Source organism: Podarcis filfolensis, assembly GCF_964270895.1.
Source record: "Podarcis filfolensis genome assembly, chromosome: Z".
NCBI classification, from domain to species: Eukaryota; Metazoa; Chordata; class Lepidosauria; order Squamata; family Lacertidae; genus Podarcis; species Podarcis filfolensis.
The window spans coordinates 49,863,305-49,885,804 of record NC_139617.1 but is presented as its reverse complement, the minus strand read 5'-3'; the positions used below and the strand labels follow the sequence as shown (position 1 = coordinate 49,885,804).

At 47.1% G+C, this 22,500-nt stretch overlaps 1 protein-coding gene and 2 long non-coding RNA genes across 3 annotated transcripts in view; 1 reads left to right on the top strand and 2 right to left on the bottom strand.

Moving 5' to 3' along the window:
* The window catches only part of LOC310754655 (spectrin alpha chain, non-erythrocytic 1), a 76,163-nt gene that overhangs the window by 18,861 nt on the left and 34,802 nt on the right, over positions 1-22,500 (bottom strand). The window contains exons 15-20 of the mRNA XM_083596720.1: positions 19,912-20,071; positions 16,444-16,520; positions 14,415-14,624; positions 11,889-12,185; positions 8,215-8,327; positions 6,727-6,744 (exon numbers count right to left, since the gene is read on the bottom strand). Of these exons, the coding sequence (XP_083452846.1) occupies positions 6,727-6,744; positions 8,215-8,327; positions 11,889-12,185; positions 14,415-14,624; positions 16,444-16,520; positions 19,912-20,071 (875 nt within the window). The remainder of the gene's footprint in view (positions 1-6,726; positions 6,745-8,214; positions 8,328-11,888; positions 12,186-14,414; positions 14,625-16,443; positions 16,521-19,911; positions 20,072-22,500) is intronic.
* Positions 3,875-4,653, bottom strand: LOC310754656. Its single transcript, XR_014543943.1, has 3 exons — positions 4,317-4,653; positions 4,225-4,244; positions 3,875-3,888 (listed from the first exon to the last, which is right to left on the bottom strand). It is a non-coding gene; the product is annotated as an uncharacterized lncRNA (long non-coding RNA).
* LOC310754657 lies at positions 15,376-16,288 on the top strand. Its single transcript, XR_014543944.1, has 3 exons — positions 15,376-15,412; positions 15,643-15,723; positions 16,264-16,288. It is a non-coding gene; the product is annotated as an uncharacterized lncRNA (long non-coding RNA).

The following is a 22,500-nucleotide window of genomic DNA, read 5'->3' as shown; positions in this document are numbered from 1 at the left end:
GTGAGGTGCCGGGTTCGAGAACCATTGCAAAGCGAGCGGCTCGGGTTCGGAACCTGTGCAAAGCTAACGGTTCGATCTGGAACCTTCGCAAAACCAGTTTTAATCTAGAACTATTGCGACTGGTTCGGTTTGGAACCTTTGCAAATCCAAATCGATCTAGAACCTTCGCAAATCTGGCGGCTTAATCTAGAACCGCCGCAAAGCGAACAGTTCAATCTGGGACCTTCGCAAAACAAACGGTTTACTCTAGAACCATCACAAAATGAACGGTTTGATCTGGAACCTCCGCAAAATGAATGGTTCGACCTAGAACCATTGCGACTGGTTTGGTTTGGAACCTTCACAAAGACCAGTCAATCTAGAACCTTTCCAGATCTGGCGGCTCGATCTAGAACCACCGCCAAACGAGCGGTTCGATCAGGAACCCTCACAAAACGAATGGATTAATCTAGAACTACTGCAAAACGAACGGCTCAGTTTGGAACCGCCGCAGAACTGAGTGGCTTGGTCTAGAACCTGTGCAAAGCTAACGGTTCGATCTGGAACCTTCGCAAAACAAATGGCTTAATCTAGAACAATTGGAAAATGAACGGTTTGATCTGGAACCTTCGCAAAACAAATGGCTTAATCTAGAACTATTACAAGATGAACGGTTTGATCTGGAACCCTCACAAAATGAATGGTTCAATCTAAAACCATCGTGACTGGTTCGGCTCGGAACCTTTGCAAAGACCATTCGATCTAGAACCGTTCCAGATCTGGCGGCTTGATCTAGAACCGCCGCCAAACGAGCGGTTCAATCAGGAACCTTCGCAAAACTAACGGTTTAATCTAGAACTATCGCAAAGCGAGCGGCTCGGTTTGGAACCTTCGCAAAGACCAATTGATCTAGAACCGTTCCAGATCTGGCGGCTTGATCTAGAACCGTTGCCAAACGAACGGTTCGATCAGAAACCCTTGCAAAACTAATGGTTTAATCTAGAACTACCACAAAACGAAAGGCCCAGTTTGGAACCACTGCAGAGCTGGGTGGCTTGATCTAGAACCTGCGGAAAGCTAACGGTTTGATCTGGAACCTTCGCAAAACAAATGGTTTAATCTAGAACTATTGCAAAATGGACAGTTTGATCTGGAACCTTCACGAAACGAATGGTTTAATCTAGAACTATCGCAAAATGAACGGTTTGATCTGGAACCTTCGCAAAACGAATGGTCTAATCTAGAACTATCGCAAAATGAACAGATTGATCTGGAACCTCCGCAAAACGAATGGTTTAATCTAGAACCATTGTAAAATGAACGGTCTGATCTGGAACCCCCACAAAACAAATGGTTCAATCTAGAACCATTGGGACTGGTTTGGTTCGGGCCTTTGCAAAGTCCAATCGATCTAGAACCTTTCCAGATCTGGCTGCTTGATCTAGAACCGCCGTCAAACGAACAGTTTGATCAGGAACCTTCGCAAAACGAATGGTTTAACCTAGAACCATCACGACTGGTTCGGTTCGGGACCTTCGCAAAGACCAATCGATCTAGAACCGTTCCAGATCTGGCGGCTTGATCTAGAACCGCCGCAGAACTGAGTGGTTTGATCTGGAACCTTTGGAAACCGAATGGATTAATCTAGAACCGTCGCAAAATGAGCGGCTGTTTGGAACCGCCGCAGAACTGAGTGGCTTGATCTAGAACCTGCGCAAAGCTAATAGTTTGATCTGGAACCCTCACAAAACAAATGGTTTAATCTAGAACCATCGCAAAATGAACGATTTGATCTAGAACTATTGCGACTTGTTCGGTTCGGAACCTTTGCAAAGGCCGATCAATCTAGAACCGTTCCAGATCTGGCGGCTTGATCTAGAACCGTCGCGAAGCGAACGGTTTGATCGGGAACCTTCGCAAAACGAATGGTTTAATCTAGAACCATCGCGACTGGTTCGGCTCGGAACCTTTGCAAGGACAATCGATCTAGAACCGTTCCAGATCTGGCGGCTTGATCTAGAACCTCCGCAAAACGACCGGCTTGATCAGGAACCTTCGCAAAACAAATGGTTCAATCTAGAACCATTGCGACTGGTTCGGTCTGGGACCTTTGCGAGGACCAATCGATCTAGAACCGTTCCAGATCTGGCGGCTTGATCTAGAGCCGCCGCAGAACTGAGTGGCTTGATCTAGAACATGCGCAAAGCTAACAGTTTGATCTGGAACCTTCGCAAAACGAATGGTTTAATCTAGAACTATTGCAACTGGCTCGGTTTGGAACCCTTGCAAAGACCAATCGATCTAGAGCCTTTCTGGATCTGGTGGCTTGATCTAGACCCGTTGCCAAATGGAACAGCTCGTTCAGGAACCTTCGCAAAACTAATGGTTTGATCTAGAACCATCGCAAAATGAACAGTTTGATCTGGAACCTTCGCAAAATGAATGGTTTAATCTAGAACCATTGCGACTGGTTCGGTTTGGGACCTTTGCAAAGACCAATCGATCTAGAACCGTTCCAGATCTGATGGCTTGATCAGGAACCTTCGCAAAACAAATGGATTAATCTAGAACTATCACAAAACGAAAGGCCCAGTTTGGAACCTTTGCAAAACTGAGGGACTTGATCTAGAACCTGCACAAACCTAGTGGTTTGATCTGGAACCCTCACAAAACAAATGGTTCAATCTAGAGCCATTGCAAAATGAACGATTTGATCTAGAACTATTGCGACTGGTTCGGTTCGGAACCTTTGCGAGGACCAATCGATCTAGAACCGTTCCAGATCTGGCGGCTTGATCAGGAACCTTCGCAAAACTAACGGTTCAATCTGGAACTTGATCTAGATTGATTGCTCTAGAACCGCTTGATCTAGAACCGCCGCCAAACGGGGCGGCTCGACCTAGAACCCCCGCAAGCCGCGTGAGCGTTAGTCCGGAGTAACCAAACCAGCCGTGGGGAAATTAGGGACGTGCCGTTTTTGGGGGGAGGAAAAGCGGGAAAACCGAAAAGAAAGGAAAAGCGGAGTGAGAAAGTGGAAAAGAAAGAGGAATAAAACCTTCCGGAAAGATCTTCCCCGACTTGGTACTGAAAGACGCGAATTACTCGCCGGTAAGCAATGCTAGGCGGAGGAAAGAAATGTGGGGTGAAATTCGGGGTGAAACGGGGGTTTTTTGGGGGGCAGACAAGACGAGGGGCGGAGCTAAGCGGAGGGGGCGGAGCAATGGAGGCGGGGTCATAGTGATGTCAATACCTGTGGAAATGGGGCAATAGCTAGGTAAGTACCTGGGTATATGGGGCAATACTTATGTAAGTACCTAGGTATATGAGCAAAACCTAGGTAAGTACCTGGGTATATGGGGCAATACCTAGGTAAGTACCTGGGTATATGGGGCAATACCTAGGTAAGTGCCTATGCAGAAGGGGCAATACCTATGGAAATGGGGCAATACCTAGGTAAGTAGGGCAATACCTATGGAAATGGGGTGATACCTAGGTAAGTACCTAGGTATATGGGGCAATACCTATGGAAATGGGGCAATACCTAGGCAAGTACCTGGGTATATGGGGCAATACTTAGGTAAGTACCTATGCAGAGGGGGCAATACCTATAGAAATGGGGCAATACCTAGGTAAGTACGGCAATACCTAGGTAAGTACCTATGCAAATGGGGCGATACCTATGGAAATGGGGCAATACCTAGGTAAGTAGGGCAACATCTAGGTAAGTACCTACGCAAATGGGGCAATACCTAGGTAAGTACCTAGGTATATGGGGCAATACCTAGGTAAGTACCTAGGTATATGGGGCAATACCTAGGTAAGTACCTGGGTATATGGGGCAATACCTAGGTAAGTACCTGGGTATATGGGGCAATACCTGGGTAAGTACCTGGGTATATGGGGCAATAACTAGGTAAGTACCTATGCAGAAGGGGCAATACCTATGGAAATGGGGTGATAACTAGGTAAGTAGGGCAATACCTAGGTAAGTAGTTGGGTATATGGGGCAATACCTAGGTAAGTACATATGCAGATGGGGCAATACCTAGGTAAGTACTTATGCAGATGGGGCAATACCTATGGAAATGGGGCAATACCTAGGTAAGTACCTGGGTATATGGGGCAATACCTAGGTAAGTACTTATGCAGATGGGGCAATACCTATGGAAATGGGGCAATACCTAGGTAAGTAGGGCAATACCTAGGTAAGTACCTATGGAAATGGGGCGATACCTAGGTAAGTACCTATGCAGATGGGGCAATACCTATGGAAGTGGGGCAATACCTAGGTAAGTAGGGCAATACCTAGGTAAGTACCTATGCAAATGGGGCAATACCTAGGTAAGTAGGGCAATACCTAGGTAAGTACCTATGCCAATGGGGCAATACCTAGGCAGGTGGGGCAATAACTATGCAGATGGGGCAATACCTAGGTCAATGGGGCAATACCTCCATAGGCGGGGCAATAGCTAGGTAAATAGCTATGCCAATGGGGCAATACCTGGGCAGGTGGGGCAATTACTATGCAGATGGGGCAATACCTGGGCAGGTGGGGCAATACCTATGTAAATACCTATGCCAATGGGGCAATACCTGGGCAGGTGGGGCAATTACTATGCAGCTGGGGCAATATCTATGCAAATGGGGCAATACCTATGTAAATACCTATGCCAATGGGGCGATACCTAGGTAAGTAGGGCAATACCTAGGTAAGTACCTATGCAAATGGGGCGATACATAGGTAAGTACCTAGGTATATGGGGCAATACTTATGTAAGTACCTAGGTATATGGGGTGATACCTAGGTAAGTACCTATGCAGAAGGGGCAATACCTATGGAAATGGGGCAATACCTAGGTAAGTAGGGCAATACCTAGGTAAGTAGCTATGGAAATGGGGCAATACATATGGAAATGGGGCAATACCTAGGTAAGTACCTGGGTATATGGGGCAATACCTAGGTAAGTACCTATGCAGAAGGGGCAATACCTATGGAAATGGGGCAATACCTAGGTAAGTACCTGGGTATATGGGGCAATACTTATGTAAGTACCTGGGTATATGGGGCAATACCTAGGTAAGTGCATATGCAGAAGGGGCAATACCTATGGAAATGGGGCAATATCTAGGTAAGTACCTGGGTATATGGTGCAATACCTAGGTAAGTACCTATGCAGATGGGGCAATACCTATGGAAATGGGGCAATACCTAGGTAAGTACCTATGGAAATGGGGTGATACCTAGGTAAGTAGGGCAATACCTGGGTAAGTACCTGGGTATATGGGGCAATACCTAGGTACGTACCTATGCAAAAGGGGCAATACCTATGGAAATGGGGCAATACCTAGGTAAGTACCTGGGTATATGGGGCAATACTTATGTAAGTACCTGGGTATATGGGGCAATACCTAGGTAAGTGCATATGCAGAAGGGGCAATACCTATGGAAATGGGGCAATATCTAGGTAAGTACCTGGGTATATGGTGCAATACCTAGGTAAGTACCTATGCAGATGGGGCAATACCTATGGAAATGGGGCAATACCTAGGTAAGTAGGGCAATACCTAGGTAAGTACCTATGCAAATGGGGCAATACCTAGGTAAGTAGCTATGGAAATGGGACAATACATATGGAAATGGGGCAATACCTAGGTAAGTACCTGGGTATATGGGGCAATACTTATGCAAGTACCTAGGTATATGGGGTAATACCTATGTAAGTACCTGGGCATATGGGGCAATACCTAGGTAAGTACCTATGCAGATGGGGCGATACCTGGGTAAGTACCTGGGTATATGGGGCAATGCCTAGGTAAGTACCTATGCAGATGGGGCAATACCTATGGAAATGGGGCAATACCTAGGTAAGTAGGGCAATACCTAGGTAAGTACCTATGCAAATGGGGCAATACCTAGGTAAGTAGCTATGGAAATGGGACAATACATATGGAAATGGGGCAATACCTAGGTAAGTACCTGGGTATATGGGGCAATACTTATGCAAGTACCTAGGTATATGGGGTAATACCTATGTAAGTACCTGGGCATATGGGGCAATACCTAGGTAAGTACCTATGCAGATGGGGCGATACCTAGGTAAGTACCTAGGTATATGGGGCAATACCTAGGTAAGTACCTATGCAGATGTGGTGATACCTAGGTAAGTACCTAGGTATATGGGGCAATACTTATGTAAGTACCTATGTATATGGGGTAATACCTAGGTAAGTACCTGGGTATATGGGACAATACCTAGGTAAGTACCTATGCAGATGGGGCAATACCTAGGTAAGTACCTAGGTATATGGGGCAATACCTAGGTAAGTAGCTATGGAAATGGGGCAATACATATGGAAATGGGGCAATACCTAGGTAAGTACCTATGGAAATGGGGCTATACCTAGGTAAGTAGGGCAATACCTAGGTAAGTACCTATGCAGATGGGGCAATACCTATGGAAATGGGGCAATACCTAGGTAAGTACCTATGCAAATGGGGTGATACCTGGGTAAGTACCTGGGTATATGGGGCAATACCTAGGTAAGTACCTATGCAGAAGGGTCAATACCTATGGAAATAGGGCAATACCTGGGCAGGTGGGGCAATTACTATGCAGCTGGGGCAATAACTCTGCTAGTGGGGCAATACTCAGGCACAAGACACCGACGTCAGGAGCAAAGCCACGGCGGGACGGAGCACAAGACAGAAAAGCGGCTGGTATTAAAGGAGGAGTATTTGGTACTTACCCGTCGAGTAGGTAGGTCCTGGCGAAGGGTTCGAGTAACAGGAAGCGGGAGTAACGTTGAGAAGGGGAGAGGAAGGGAGAAAGAAAAGGGACGTTAGCCAAGGGAGTAGTAGGAGTAATAATCGCTGGTAGTAAGAACAGTAGCAATAGCTGTAGCGATAGTAATAGTAATAGTAATAGTAGTAGTAGTAGTAATAATAATAATAATAATAATAATAATAATAATAATATCCCGGAGGGAGAAATTGACAGCACCTGGTTTCCTGGATCCACTGCTACCACCATTACCACTACTATTGTTGTTGTTGTTATTATTATTACTACTACTACTACTGCTACTATTACTATTATCACCACCACCACCACTACTACTCCTCCTCTACGCACCTGGTTTCCTGGATCCACTGCTACCACCATTACCACTACTATTGTTACTATTATTATTATTATTATTATTATTATTATTATTATTTACTACTGTTACTATTACTATTATTACCATTACTACTACTACTACTACTACTCGACACACCTGGTTCCCTGGATCCACTGCTACCACCACTACCACTACTATTGTTACTACTACTACTACTACTACTATTATTATTATTACTGCTACTGCTACTGCTACTGCTACTATTACTATTATCACCATTACTACTACTATTACTCTACGCACCTGGTTTCCTGGATCCACTGCTACCACCATTACCACTGTTTCTATTACTATTATTACTATTATTACTACTATTTTTACTATTACTGTTACCATTACTACTACTACTGCTACTACTACTACTACTCTACACACCTGGTTCCCTGGATCCACTGCTACCACCACTACCACTACTATTCTTACTATTCTTACTATTGTTACTATTGTTGTTTTGTTGTTGTTGTTGTTGTTGTTACTATTACTATTATTACTGCTGCTACTATTACTATTATCACTACTACTACTACTACTACTCTACGCACCTGGTTTCCTGGATCCACTGCGACCTCCATTACCACAATTTCTATTACTATTATTACTATTATTACTACTATTTTTACTATTACTATTACCATTACTCCTACTACTCCTACTCCTCTACACACCTGGTTTCCTGGATCCACTGCTACCACCATTACCACCATTTCTATTACTATTATTACTATTATTACTACTATTTTTACTATTACTATCACCATTACTCCTACTACTCCTACTCCTCTACGCACCTGGTTTCCTGGATCCACTGCTACCACCATTACCAGTTTCTATTTCTATTATTAATATTACTACTATTATTACTACTATTGTTACTATTACTACTATTACCATTACTACTACTACTACTACTCTACACACCTGGTTTCCTGGATCCACTGCTACCACCATTACCACCATTTCTATTACTATTATTACTATTATTACTACTATTTTTACTATTACTGTTACCATTACTACTACTACTACTACTACTACTACTACTACTCTACACACCTGGTTTCCTGGATCCACTGGTGGAAGGCGTTGGCATGCTGGGCAAACTCCTGGCGCAGCTTGTCGTTCTCCTCCTGGCGCCGCTGCTCCTTCTGCAGTTCCAGCTCTCGCTCCTGGGAGGCGCAAACGAAGGGAAATCGCAATTAGCCAATAATAATAATATTAATAATAATAATAATAATAAGAAGAAGAAGAAGAAGAAGAAGAAGAAGACTAATACTACTAATACTACCAATACTACCAATACTACTAATACTAATACTGATACTGATACTACTACTACTACTACTACTAATAATAATAATAATAATAATAATAATTTTTAAAATTATTACCACCTTGATTTTCTGGAGGCTGCGCCAGGTCTAGAACTTTCCGGAACAGCCTAGGGATTTCGGGGTGTTCCGTTGCTGCCGGAACAATCCGGAATCCCGTCCCGAACTCGGCTCTGCGAATTTGCAGAGTCCAGAACCTTCCGGAACTTCCCATAACTGTCTAGAACAGTCTCTAACTTGGGGCAGGGAAGGGGATTGGGGGATCCCTGGGGAGATCCGCTACCTTGATGATCTTCTGGAGGTTCCGCCAGGTCTCCTCGAGAGCTTCTGGAGCAGCCTAGAACTTTCGACAGGGAAGGGGATCTGGGGATCCACTACCTTGATGATCTTCTGGAGGTTCTGCCAGCCACCCAGAAGGGAACCTAGAACCTTTCAGAACCTCCCTGGAACTTTCTAGAACAGCCCAGAATGTGGGATCTACTACCTTGATGATCTTCTGCAGGTTCCGCCAGCCACCCAGAAGGGAACCTAGAACCTCCCAGAACCTCCCAGGACCTTTCTAGAACAGCCCAGAATGTGGGATCCACTACATTGATGATCTTTTGGAGGTTCTGCCACCCAGAAGGGAACCTAGAACCTCCCAGAACCTTCCTGAAACTTCCTAGAACAGCCCGGAATGTGGGATCCACTACCTTGATGATCTTCTGCAGGTTCCGCCAGGTCTCCTGGCGTACGGGTTCAAGGCCACCTGGGAAAGAACCTAGAACCTCCCAGAACTTTCTAGAACAGCCCGGAATGAGGGACCCACTATCTTGATGATCTTCTGCAGATTCCGCCAGCCACCCAGAAGGGAACCTAGAACCTCCCAGAACTTCCCAGGACCTTTCTAGAACAGCCCAGAATGTGGGATCCACTACCTTGATCTTTTGGAGGCTCCGCCAGCCACCCAGAAGGGAACCTAGAACCTCCCAGAACCTTCTAGAACAGCCTAGAATGTGGGATCCACTACCTTGATGATCTTCTGGAGGTTCTGCCAGCCACCCAGAAGGGAACCTATAACCTTCCAGAACCTTCCAGAAACTTTCTAGAACAACCCAGAATGTGGGATCCACTACCTTGATGATCTTCTGGAGAACCTTTCTAGAACAGCCCAGAATGTGGGATCCACTACTTTGATGATCTTCTGGAGGTTTCGCCAGCCACCCAGAAGGGAACCTAGAACCTTCCAGAACCTTCCCGGAACTTTCTAGAACAGCCCAGAATGTGGGATCCACTACCTTGATGATCTTCTGGAGATTCCACCAGGTCTCCTGGCGTACGGGTTCAAGGCCACATGGGAAAGAACCTAGAACCTTCCAGGAACTTTCTAGAACAACCCAGAATGTGGGATCCACTACCTTGATGATCTTCTGGAGGTTCCGCCAGCCACCCAGAAGGGAACCTAGAACCTTCCAGAACCTCCCAGAACCTCCCAGAACAGCCTGGAATGTGGGATCCACTACCTTGATCTTTTGGAGGCTCCGCCAGCCACCCAGAAGGGAACCTATAACCTTCCAGAGCCTTCCAGAACCTTCCAGAAACTTTCTAAAACAGCCCGGAATGTGGGATCCACTACCTTGATGATCTTCTGCAGGTTCTGCCAGGTCTCCTGGCGTACGGGTTCAAGGCCACCTGGGAGAGAACCTAGAACCTCCCAGAACTTTCTAGAACAGCCCAGAATGTGGGATCCACTACATTGATGATCTTTTGGAGGTTCTGCCACCCAGAAGGGAACCTAGAACCTCCCAGAACCTTCCCGAAACTTCCTAGAACAGCCCGGAATGTGGGATCCACTACCTTGATGATCTTCTGGAGGTTCCAACAGCCACCCAGAAGGGAACCTAGAACCTTCCCAAATCTTTCTAGAACAGCCCAGAATGTGGGATCCACTACCTTGATGATCTTCTGGAGGTTCTGCCAGCCACCCAGAAGGGAACCTAGAACCTTCCAGAACCTTCCAGGAACAGCCCAGAATGTGGGATCCACTACATTGATGATCTTTTGGAGGTTCTGCCACCCAGAAGGGAACCTAGAACCTCCCAGAACCTTCCCGAAACTTCCTAGAACAGCCCGGAATGTGGGATCCACTACCTTGATGATCTTTTGGAGGTTCTGCCACCCAGAAGGGAACCTAGAACCTCCCAGAACCTTCCTGAAACTTCCTAGAACAGCCCGGAATGTGGGATCCACTACCTTGATGATCTTCTGCAGGTTCCGCCAGGTCTCCTGGCGTACGGGTTCAAGGCCACCTGGGAAAGAACCTAGAACCTCCCAGAACTTTCTAGAACAGCCCGGAATGAGGGATCCACTATCTTGATGATCTTCTGCAGGTTCCGCCAGCCACCCAGAAGGGAACCTAGAACCTTCCAGAACCTTCCCAGAACTTTCTAGAACAGCCCAGAATGTGGGATCCACTACCTTGATCTTTTGGAGGCTCCGCCAGCCACCCAGAAGGGAACCTAGAACCTCCCAGAACCTTCTAGAACAGCCTAGAATGTGGGATCCACTACCTTGATGATCTTCTGGAGGTTCTGCCAGCCACCCAGAAGGGAACCTATAACCTTCCAGAACCTTCCAGAACCTTCCAGAAACTTTCTAGAACAACCCAGAATGTGGGATCCACTACCTTGATGATCTTCTGGAGAACCTTTCTAGAACAGCCCAGAATGTGGGATCCACTACTTTGATGATCTTCTGGAGGTTTCGCCAGCCACCCAGAAGGGAACCTAGAACCTTCCAGAACCTTCCAGAACCTTCCCGGAACTTTCTAGAACAGCCCAGAATGTGGGATCCACTACCTTGATGATCTTCTGGAGATTCCACCAGGTCTCCTGGCGTACGGGTTCAAGGCCACATGGGAAAGAACCTAGAACCTTCCAGGAACTTTCTAGAACAACCCAGAATGTGGGATCCACTACCTTGATGATCTTCTGGAGGTTCCGCCAGCCACCCAGAAGGGAACCTAGAACCTTCCAGAACCTCCCAGAACCTCCCAGAACCGCCTGGAATGTGGGATCCACTACCTTGATCTTTTGGAGGCTCCGCCAGCCACCCAGAAGGGAACCTATAACCTTCCAGAGCCTTCCAGAACCTTCCAGAAACTTTCTAAAACAGCCCGGAATGTGGGATCCACTACCTTGATGATCTTCTGCAGGTTCTGCCAGGTCTCCTGGCGTACGGGTTCAAGGCCACCTGGGAGAGAACCTAGAACTTCCCAGAACTTTCTAGAACAGCCCGGAATGCGGGATCCACTACCTTGATGATCTTCTGGAGGTTCCACCAGCCACCCAGAGGGGAACCTAGAACCTTCCAGAACCTTCCGGAACTTTCTAGAACAGCCCGGAATGTGGGATCCACTACCTTGATGATCTTCTGCAGGTTCCGCCAGGTCTCCTCCAGCGCCTCCATGGTGAACCAAGTGTAAGGGTTCGAAGCCACCCGGAAGCTCCGGATCTGCCTCTCCAGCTCGGCCAATTGGTTGAAGTCGGCCTGGGCGGAGCTGAGGGAGGCGCGGAAGGCGTCGTGCGCCTCCCTCAGGGCCCGGATCTCCTCCAGCGAGTTGCAGCGCACGGGATCCGTTAGATCCTCCTCGGCGTTCTCGAACCAGCTGTTGAAGGCGGAGGCCTTCTTGGCGAAGGTGAGGAAGAGATCTTCCACCTGGGCAGGGGAAATAAGGAGAATAATGAGAATAATAATGTTAATAAAGGATTAATAGCAATAATAATAATAATAATATAATGAAATAATAATAATGAAATAGTAAAAAAAATAAATAAATAATATAATAATAATAATATAATAATAATATAATGAAATAATAATAATGAAATAATAATATAATAATAAAAATAATAATAAATAATAAGTAATAATATAATAATAATAATATAATAATAATATAATGAAATAATAATAATGAAATTCTAGAAGAATAATGAGAATAATAATGTTAATAAATGATTAATAGTAATAATGATAATAATAATAATAATATAATAATGAAATAATAACAATGAAATAATAATAATATAATAATAATAATAATATAATGATAGTATAATTATAATAATAATAATAATAATAATAATAATAATAATAATAATATATTTATATTGTATTATATATAATATAAATATAATATAGCCCCACCCCTTTCTCTGCCCTCTATGGGTCCTGCCCCCTTTTTCTCCCCACTGAAGCCCCGCCCACCTTCCGGAAGCTTCTTCTGTTTCCTACGGGTCCCAACCTGCCTCCTCTCTGCCCCACCCCTTCCCCCCCAACCCATTTCCTTGCCCCCTTTTTCTCCCCACTGCCCAGGCTGCCCCGAACCCGGACCTACCCCCTTGTTCTCCCCACTGAAGCCCCGCCCACAACCTGCCCCCTTTCTCTGCCCCACAGAAGCCCCACCCACCTTCCGGAAGTGTTCCTGGGCTTCCAGAAGTTTCTTCTATGGGCCCCAACTTTCCCCCCTTTTCTCCCCACTGCCCAGGCTGCCCCGAACCCACCCCCTTGTTCTCCCCACGGAAGCCCCGCCCACAACCCGCCCCTTTCCTCCCCACGGAAGCCCCGCCCACAACCTGCCCCCTCTCTCTGCCCCACGGAAGCCCCACCCACCTTCCAGAAGTGTTCCTGGGCTTCCAGAAGTTTCTTCTATGGGTCCCAACTTTCCCCCCTTTCCTCCCCACTGAAGCCCCACCCACAACCTGCCCCCTCTCTCTGCCCCACGGAAGCCCCGTCCACCTTCCGGAAGTGTTCCTGGGCTTCCAGAAGTTTCTTCTATGGGTCCCAACTTTCCCCCCTTTTCTCCCCACTGAAGCCCCGCCCACAACCCGCCCCCTCTCTCTGCCCCACGGAAGCCCCGCCCACCTTCCGGAAGTGTTCCTGAGCTTCCAGAAGCTTCTTCTATGGGTCCCGACCTGCCCCCTTTTTCTCCCCACGGAAGCCCCGCCCACAACCTGCCCCCTCTCTCTGCCCCACGGAAGCCCCGCCCACCTTCCGGAAGTGTTCCTGGGCTTCCAGAAGTTTCTTCTATGGGTCCCAACTTCCCCCCTTTCCTCCCCACGGAAGCCCCGCCCACAACCCGCCCCCTTTCCTCGACAGGGAAGCCCCGCCCACAACCCGCCCCCTTTCCCTGCCCCACGGAAGCCCCACCCACAACCCGCCCCCTTTCTCTGCCCCACAGAAGCCCCACCCACCTTCCGGAAGTGTTCCTGGCCTTCCAGAAGTTTCTTCTATGGGCCCCAACTTTCCCCCCTTTTCTCCCCACTGCCCAGGCTGCCCCGAACCCACCCCCTTGTTCTCCCCACGGAAGCCCCGCCCACAACCCGCCCCTTTCCTCCCCGCTGAAGCCCCGCCCACAACCTGCCCCCTTTCCCTGCCCCACGGAAGCCCCGCCCACCTTCCGGAAGTGTTCCTGAGCTTCCAGAAGCTTCTTCTATGGGTCCCAACTTCCCCCCTTTCCTCCCCACTGAAGCCCCACCCACAACCTGCCCCCTCTCTCTGCCCCACGGAAGCCCCGCCCACCTTCCGGAAGTGTTCCTGGGCTTCCAGAAGTTTCTTCTATGGGTCCCAACTTTCCCCCCTTTCCTCCCCACTGAAGCCCCGCCCACAACCCGCCCCCTTTCTCTGCCCCACGGAAGCCCCGCCCACCTTCCGGAAGTGTTCCTGGGCTTCCAGAAGCTTCTTCTATGGGTCCCGACCTGCCCCCTTTTTCTCCCCACGGAAGCCCCGCCCACAACCCGCCCCCTTTCCCTGCCCCACGGAAGCCCCGCCCACCTTCCGGAAGTGTTCCTGGGCTTCTAGGCGCTTCTTCTATTTCCTATGGGTCCGACCCCCTTTTTTCCAAGGGTCCTGCCCCCTTTTTCTCCCCACAGAAGCCCCGCCCACCTTCCGGAAGTGCTCCTGGGCTTCCAGAAGCTTCTTCTTCCGGGCGGCCGAGCCGGCCAGCAATTGGTTCCAGCGCTTCGTCAGGGAGGCGTGTCTGGCCTCGATGGCTTTCGATTGGACGTGGCGGGCGGCCAATAGCTGGTCCTTCAGGGCGGCGATGTTGGAGATCCCTTCCTGCTGGAAGGCCTGCAGGCCGGCGTCAAAGGTCTCCTGGTTGGGGGGCAGAAAAAGTGGGGCAGGGGGTTATGTGGGGAGAGGTTTGAATGGTGTGGGGCGGGAGGCTCCGCCCACCCGGATCAAGGGGTCCGGCTCCGCCCACACAGATTGAGGGAGGAGAGTCAGGGTTTCCCGGTTGGGGGGCAGAAAGTGGGGCAAGGGTTTGGATCGTGTGGGGCGGCAGGCTCCGCCCAGCGGGATTGAATTCTGTGGGGCAAGAAGCTCCGCCCAGCGGGATTGAGGGATCAGGGGGTGGAGGGTTGTGGGGCAGAAAGCTCCACCCACTCAGATGGGGGTCAGGGGAGCGGGTTGAAATGCCATGGGGCAGGAAGCTCCGCCCACCCGGATGAGGAAGAGGAGAGTGGGTTTGAATTCTGTGGGGCAGGAAGCTCTGCCCACCCGGATTGAGGGAGGAGAGTCAGGGTCAGGGTTTCCTGGTTGGGGGGCAGAAAAAGTGGGGCAGGGCTTCAGGTTATGTGGGGAGAATTCGGTTTGAATTGTGTGGGGCGGGAGGCTCCGCCCAGCCGGGTCAAGGGGTCCGGCTCCGCCCACACGGATTGAGGGAGGAGAGTCAGGGTTTCAAGGGTTCAGGTTATGTGGGGAGAATTCTGTGGGGTGCAGGTTTGAATTGTGTGGGGCAGGAGGCTCCGCCCCCTGGATCAAGGGGTCCGGCTCCGCCCACACGGATTGAGGGAGGAGAGTCAGGGTCAGGGTTTCCTGCTTGGGGGGCAGAAAGTGGGGCAAGGGTTCAGGTTATGTGGGGAGAATTCTGTGGGGCGCAGGTTTGAATTGTGTGGGGCAGGAGGCTCCGCCCACCTGGATCAAGGGGTCCGGCTCCGCCCACACAGATTGAGGGAGGAGAGTCAGGGTCTGGGTTTCCCGGTTGGGGGGCAGAAAGTGGGGCAAGGGTTTGGATCGTGTGGGGCGGCAGGCTCCGCCCAGCGGGATTGAATTCTGTGGGGCAAGAAGCTCCGCCCCCTCCAGGTTGAGGGGTGGGGAAAGTGGGGCAAAGGTTCGGATTGTGTGGGGCGGGAGGCTCCGAACAGCGGGATTGAATTCTGTGGGGCAAGAAGCTCCGCCCATCAGGGGAGGGGTAAGGGGAGTGGGTTGGAATTCTGTGGGGCAGGAAGCTCCGCCCAGCGGGATTGAGGGATCAGGGGGTGGAGGGTTGTGGGGCAGGAAGCTCCACCTACCCAGATGGGGGCCAGGGAGTGGGTTTGAATTCCATGGGGTAAGAAGCTCCACCCACCTGGATTGGGGTCAGGGGAGCGGGTTCGAATGCCATGGGGCAGGAAGCTCCGCCCACCCGGATTGAGGGGTCAGGGGTTTGAATTCTGTGGGGCAGGAAGCTCCGCCCACCCGGATTGAGGGGTCAGGGGTTGGAATTCTGTGGGGCAGGAAGCTCCGCCCACCCGGATGGAGGGGTCAGGGGTTTGAATTCTGTGGGGCAGGAAGCTCTGCCCCCCCAGATTGAGGGATCAGGGGTTTGAATTCTGTGGGGCAAGAAGCTCTGCCCACCCGGATTGAGGGGTCAGGGGTTTGAATTCTGTGGGGCAGGAAGCTCTGCCCACCCGGATTGAGAGGTCAGATCCCTTCCTGGTTTCCTGGTTGGGGGGCAGAATGTGGGGCAGAGGTTCAAATTCTGTGGGGCGCGGGTTCGAATCCCATGGGGCAAGAAGCTCCGCCCACCCAGATAGGGATCAGGGGTTGGAATCCTGTGGGGCTAGAAGCTCCACCCCCTGGGATTGAGGGGTCAGGGGAGCGGGTTCAAATTCCATGGGGCAAGAAGCTCTGCCCCCCACTTAGGGGTCACCTGTTTGGTCAGCAGAGTCTGGACAGAAGACAAATCCCGGCCGTAATCGTCCGTCTTGAGGCTGTTCTCTTTCTCCCCTAGAATATGTGGGGCAGAAAAGTGGGGCAGGGTTACTTCAGGTTTGGGGCTTCTGTGGGGCAGACCCTATTCTTAAGCCCAAACCAACCCTAGCACTGACCCCTAAGCCAAGCCTAGCATTGACCCCTAACCTTGACCCCTAAGACTGACCCACACCTAGCATTGACCCCTAACCTTGACCCCCTAAGCCTGACCCACACCTAGCATTGACCCCTAACCCAACCCTAGCACTGACTCCTAACCTTGACCCCTAAGACTGACCCACACCTAGCATTGACCCCTAACCTTGACCCCCTAAGCCTGACCCACACCTAGCATTGACCCCTAACCCAACCCTAGCACTGACCCCTAACCTTGACCCCTAAGCCTGACCCACACCTAGCATTGACCCCTAAGCCAAGCCTAGCATTGACCCCTAACCTTGACCCCTAAGCCTGACCCACACCTAGCATTGACCCCTAACCGAACCGTAGCACTGACCCCTAACCTTGACCCCTAAGCCTGACCCACACCTAGCATTGACCCCTAAGCCAAGCCTAGCATTGACCCCTAACCTTGACCCCTAAGCCTGACCCACACCTAGCATTGATCCCTGACCGAACCGTAGCACTGACCCCTAACCTTGACCCCTAACCTTAACCCACACCTAGCATTGATCCCTGACCCACAAATAGTATTGACCCCTAAGCCAACCCTAGCACTGACCCCTAACCCTGACCCTAACCCCAACCCTAGCATTGACCCCCAACGCTGACCCTGACCCAACCCTAGCACTGACCCCTAACCCCAACCTGAGCATTGACCCCTAACCTTAACCCACCCCTAGCACTGACCCCTAACCCTGACCCAAGCCTAGCACTGACCCCTAACCTTAACCCACCCCTAGCACTGACCCCTAACCCTGACCCAAGCCTAGCACTGACCCCTAACCCAACCACTGACCCCTAACCCAACCCTAGCACTGACCCCTAACCCTGACCCTATTCCTAACCCTAACCCAAGCCTAGCATTGACCCCTAATCTGACCCTATTCCTAACCCTACCCTAGCACTGACCCCTAACCCTGACCCACCCCTAGCATTGACCCCTAACCCAACCCTAGCCCTGACCCCTAACCCTAACCATATTCCTACCCCTAACCCAACCCAAGCATAGACCCCTAACCCTGACCCTATTCCTAACCCAACCCCTGACCCCTAACCCAACCCTAGCACTGACCCCTAACCATATTCCTACCCCTAACCCAACCCTAGCACTGACCCCTGACCCCTAACCCCAACCCTATCCATGACCCCCTAACCCCAACCCAAGCATAGACCCCTGACCCTGACCCTGACCCTATCCCTAACCCAACCCCTGACCCCTAACCCAACCCTAGCACTGACCCCTAACCCTGACCCCTAACCCTGACCCACACCTAGCATTGACCCCTAACCCAACCACTGACCCCAAACCCAACCCTAGAATTGACCCCTAACCCAACCCTAGCACTGACCCCTAACCTGACCCTATTCCTAATCCTACCCTAGCACTGACCACTAACCCTTACCCACCCCTAGCATTGACCCCTAACCCAACCCTAGCCCTGACCCCTAACCCTAACCATATTCCTACCCCTAACCCAACCCTAGCCCTGACCCCTAACCCTAACCATATTCCTACCCCTAACCCAACCCTAGCCCTGACCCCTAACCCTGACTCTATTCCTACCCCTAACCCAACCCTAGCATTGACCCCTACCCAACCACTGACCCCTAACCCAACCCTAGCATTGACCCCTAACCCAACCCTAGCACTGACCCCTAACCCTGACCCTATTCCTAACCCTAACCCAACCCTAGCATTGACCCCTAACCCAACCACTGACCCCTAACCCAACCCTAGAATTGACCCCTAACCCAACCCTAGCATTGACCCCTACCCAACCACTGACCCCTAACCCAACCCTAGCATTGACCCCTAACCCAACCACTGACCCCTAACCCAACCCTAGAATTGACCCCTAACCCAACCCTAGCATTGACCCCTACCCAACCACTGACCCCTAACCCAACCCTAGCATTGACCCCTAACCCAACCACTGACCCCTAACCCAACCCTAGAATTGACCCCTAACCCAACCCTAGCACTGACCCCTAACCCTGACCCTATTCCTAACCCTAACCCAACCCTAGCATTGACCCCTAACCCAACCACTGACCCCTAACCCAACCCTAGAATTGACCCCTAACCCAACCCTAGCACTGACCCCTAACCTGACCCTATTCCTAACCCTACCCTAGCATTGACCCCTATCCCAACCCTAGCCCTGACCCCTAACCCTAACCATATTCCTACCCCTAACCCAACCCTAGCCCTGACCCCTAACCCTGACTCTATTCCTAACCCTAACCCAACCCTAGCATTGACCCCTAACCCAACCACGACCCCTAACCCAACCCTAGCATTGACCCCTAACCCAACCACTGACCCCTAACCCAACCCTAGCATTGACCCCTAACCCAACCACTGACCCCTAACCCAACCCTAGAATTGACCCCTAACCCAACCCTAGAATTGACCCCTAACCCAACCCTAGCACTGACCCCTAACCCTGACCCTATTCCTAACCCTAACCCAACCCTAGCATTGACCCCTAACCCAACCACTGACCCCTAACCCAACCCTAGAATTGACCCCTAACCCAACCCTAGCACTGACCCCTAACCTGACCCTATTCCTAACCCTACCCTAGCATTGACCCCTATCCCAACCCTAGCCCTGACCCCTAACCCTAACCATATTCCTACCCCTAACCCAACCCTAGCCCTGACCCCTAACCCTGACTCTATTCCTAACCCTAACCCAACCCTAGCATTGACCCCTAACCCAACCACGACCCCTAACCCAACCCTAGCATTGACCCCTAACCCAACCACTGACCCCTAACCCAACCCTAGCATTGACCCCTAACCCAACCACTGACCCCTAACCCAACCCTAGAATTGACCCCTAACCCAACCCTAGAATTGACCCCTAACCCAACCCTAGCACTGACCCCTAACCCTGACCCTATTCCTAACCCTAACCCAACCCTAGCATTGACCCCTAACCCAACCACTGACCCCTAACCCAACCCTAGAATTGACCCCTAACCCAACCCTAGCACTGACCCCTAACCTGACCCTATTCCTAACCCTACCCTAGCATTGACCCCTATCCCAACCCTAGCCCTGACCCCTAACCCTACTCCTAACCCAACCCTAGCACTGATCCCTGACCCCTAACCCCAACCCTATCCATGACCCCTAACCCCAACCCAAGCATAGACCCCTAACCCACCCCTACCCCTAACCCATCCCTACCCCTGCCCCCTAACCCGCAACCCGGGGGTCGGGACCCGCCCCCTACCGATCCAGGACTCCACCACGTCGGCCTTCCAGTTGAACTGGAGGAAGGCGGAGTTTTCGTCCAGCTTGGCCTTGCGCTGGGACGCCGCCCTCTCCAGGTCGGCCACTTTGGCCCGCAGGCCGGCCATCTTGGCGGTGATGTTCTCCTCGTGGTGGTTGTTCTGGAGCGAGGAGGGGTAAAATAAAATTAGATTAAGTAATAATAATAATAATAATAATAATGTAATATAATAATATAATATAATATAATATAATATAATATAATATAACATAATAGTGCTATAACAAGATTATTATTATTATTATTAGAATAATAATAATGTAATATAACAATCATATAATATAATATAATATAATATAATATAATATAATATAATATAATTAATGTAATGTAATATAATATAATATAATATAATATAATATAATATAATATAATATAATATAATGTAAGTGCTATAACAAGGAATAGTAGGAATAGTACTATTCTATTCTATATTATTATTATTATTATTATTATTATTATTATTATTGTTTGTTGTTGTTGTTGTTTTGTTGTTGTTTGTTTTGTTGTTGTTGTTGTTGTTGTTATTAAACCGAAATTTAATTTAATCATAGTACTAACTAATATTAGTTAGTACTATGATTAAATTAAATTTCGGTTTAATAATAAATAATAATAATAATAATAATAATAATAATAATAATAATAATAATATAACAATAATAATATAATATAATATAATATAATATAATATAATATAATAGTCCTATAACAATATTATAACAATGCAATAGTACTATACTAGTACTAGTACTAGTACTAATATTAGTTAGTCCTATGATTAAATTAAATTTCGGTTTAATAATAATAATAATAATAATAATATAGAATAGAATAGAAGAGTGCTATAACAATATTATAACAATATAATAGTACTATACTAGTAATAATATTAGTACTAGTACTAGTTACTAGTAGTAGTAGTAGTAATTCAACGATTAAATTAAATTTCAGTTTAATAATAATAATAATAATAATAATAATAATAATAATAATAATATAACAATATAATAATAATATATAATATAATATAAGAGTGCTATAACAAGATTATAACAATACAATAGTACTATACTAGTACTAGTACTAATACTAATATTAGTTAGCACTATGATTAAATTAAATTTCGGTTTAATAATAATAATATAGTAATATAATAATAATATATAATATAATATAATATAATATAATATAATATAATATAATAGTGCTATAACAAGATTATAACAATACAATAGTACTATACTAGTACTAGTACTAGTACTAGTACTAGTACTAATACTAATATTAATTAGTACTATGATTAAATTAAATTTTGGTTTAATAATAATAATAATAATATAATAACAATAATATAATAATAATATATAATATAATATAAGAGTGCAATAACAAGATTATAACAATACAATACTACTATACTAGTACTAGCACTAGTTAGTACTATGATTAAATTAAATTTTGGTTTAATAATGATAATAATATAGTAATATAACAATAATATAATATAATATAATATAATATAATATAATATAATATAATATAATATAATATAGTATAATATAATATAATAGTGCTATAACAAGATTATAACAATACAATAGTACTATACTAGTACTAGTACTAATATTAGTTAGTACTATGATTAAATTAAATTTAGGTTTAATAATAATAATAATAATAATAATAATAATAATAATATAGCAATATAATAATATAATAATATATAATATAAGAGTGCTATAACAATATTATAATAGTACTATACTACTGGTAGCATTACTACTATTAGTACTAATATTAGCACTAGTACTAATTAGTACTATTAGTAGTAGTAATTCAATCATTAAATTAAATTTCTGTTTAATAGTAATAATAATAATAATAATAATAATAATAATAATAATAATAATAAAACAAAACAAGATAATAATATAATAATATATAATATAAGAGTGTTAGAACAATATTGTAATAATATAATAGTACTAGTGTTAGCGCTAGTGCTAGTACTACTATTAGTACTAATATTAGTACTAGTACTATTTAGTACTACTATTAGTAGTAGTAATTCAATGATTAAATTAAATTTCTGTTTTATTATAATAATATATACTACTACTACTACTACTACTAATAATAATAATAAATAATGATAATATAATAATGATATATAAGAGTGCTCTAACAATATTATAATAATAGTACTATACCACTATTAGTACTAGTACTACTAGTACTAGTTAGCACTACTACTACTACTATTAGTAGTAATAACAATAATTCAATTATTAAATTAAATTTCTGTTAAGAATAATAAGGCAGGAAGGAAGGAAAGGAAGGAAGGGAGGGAGGGAGGGAGGAAAGAAGGAAGGGAGGGAGGGAAGGAGGGAGGGAGGGAGGGAGGGAGGAAGAAAGGAGAAAGGGAGGAATGAAGGAAAGGAAGGAAGGAGAAGGGGAGGAATGAAGGAAAGGAAGGGAGGGAGGAAGGAAGGAAGGAAGGAAGGGGAAAAGAAGGAAGGAAAGGAA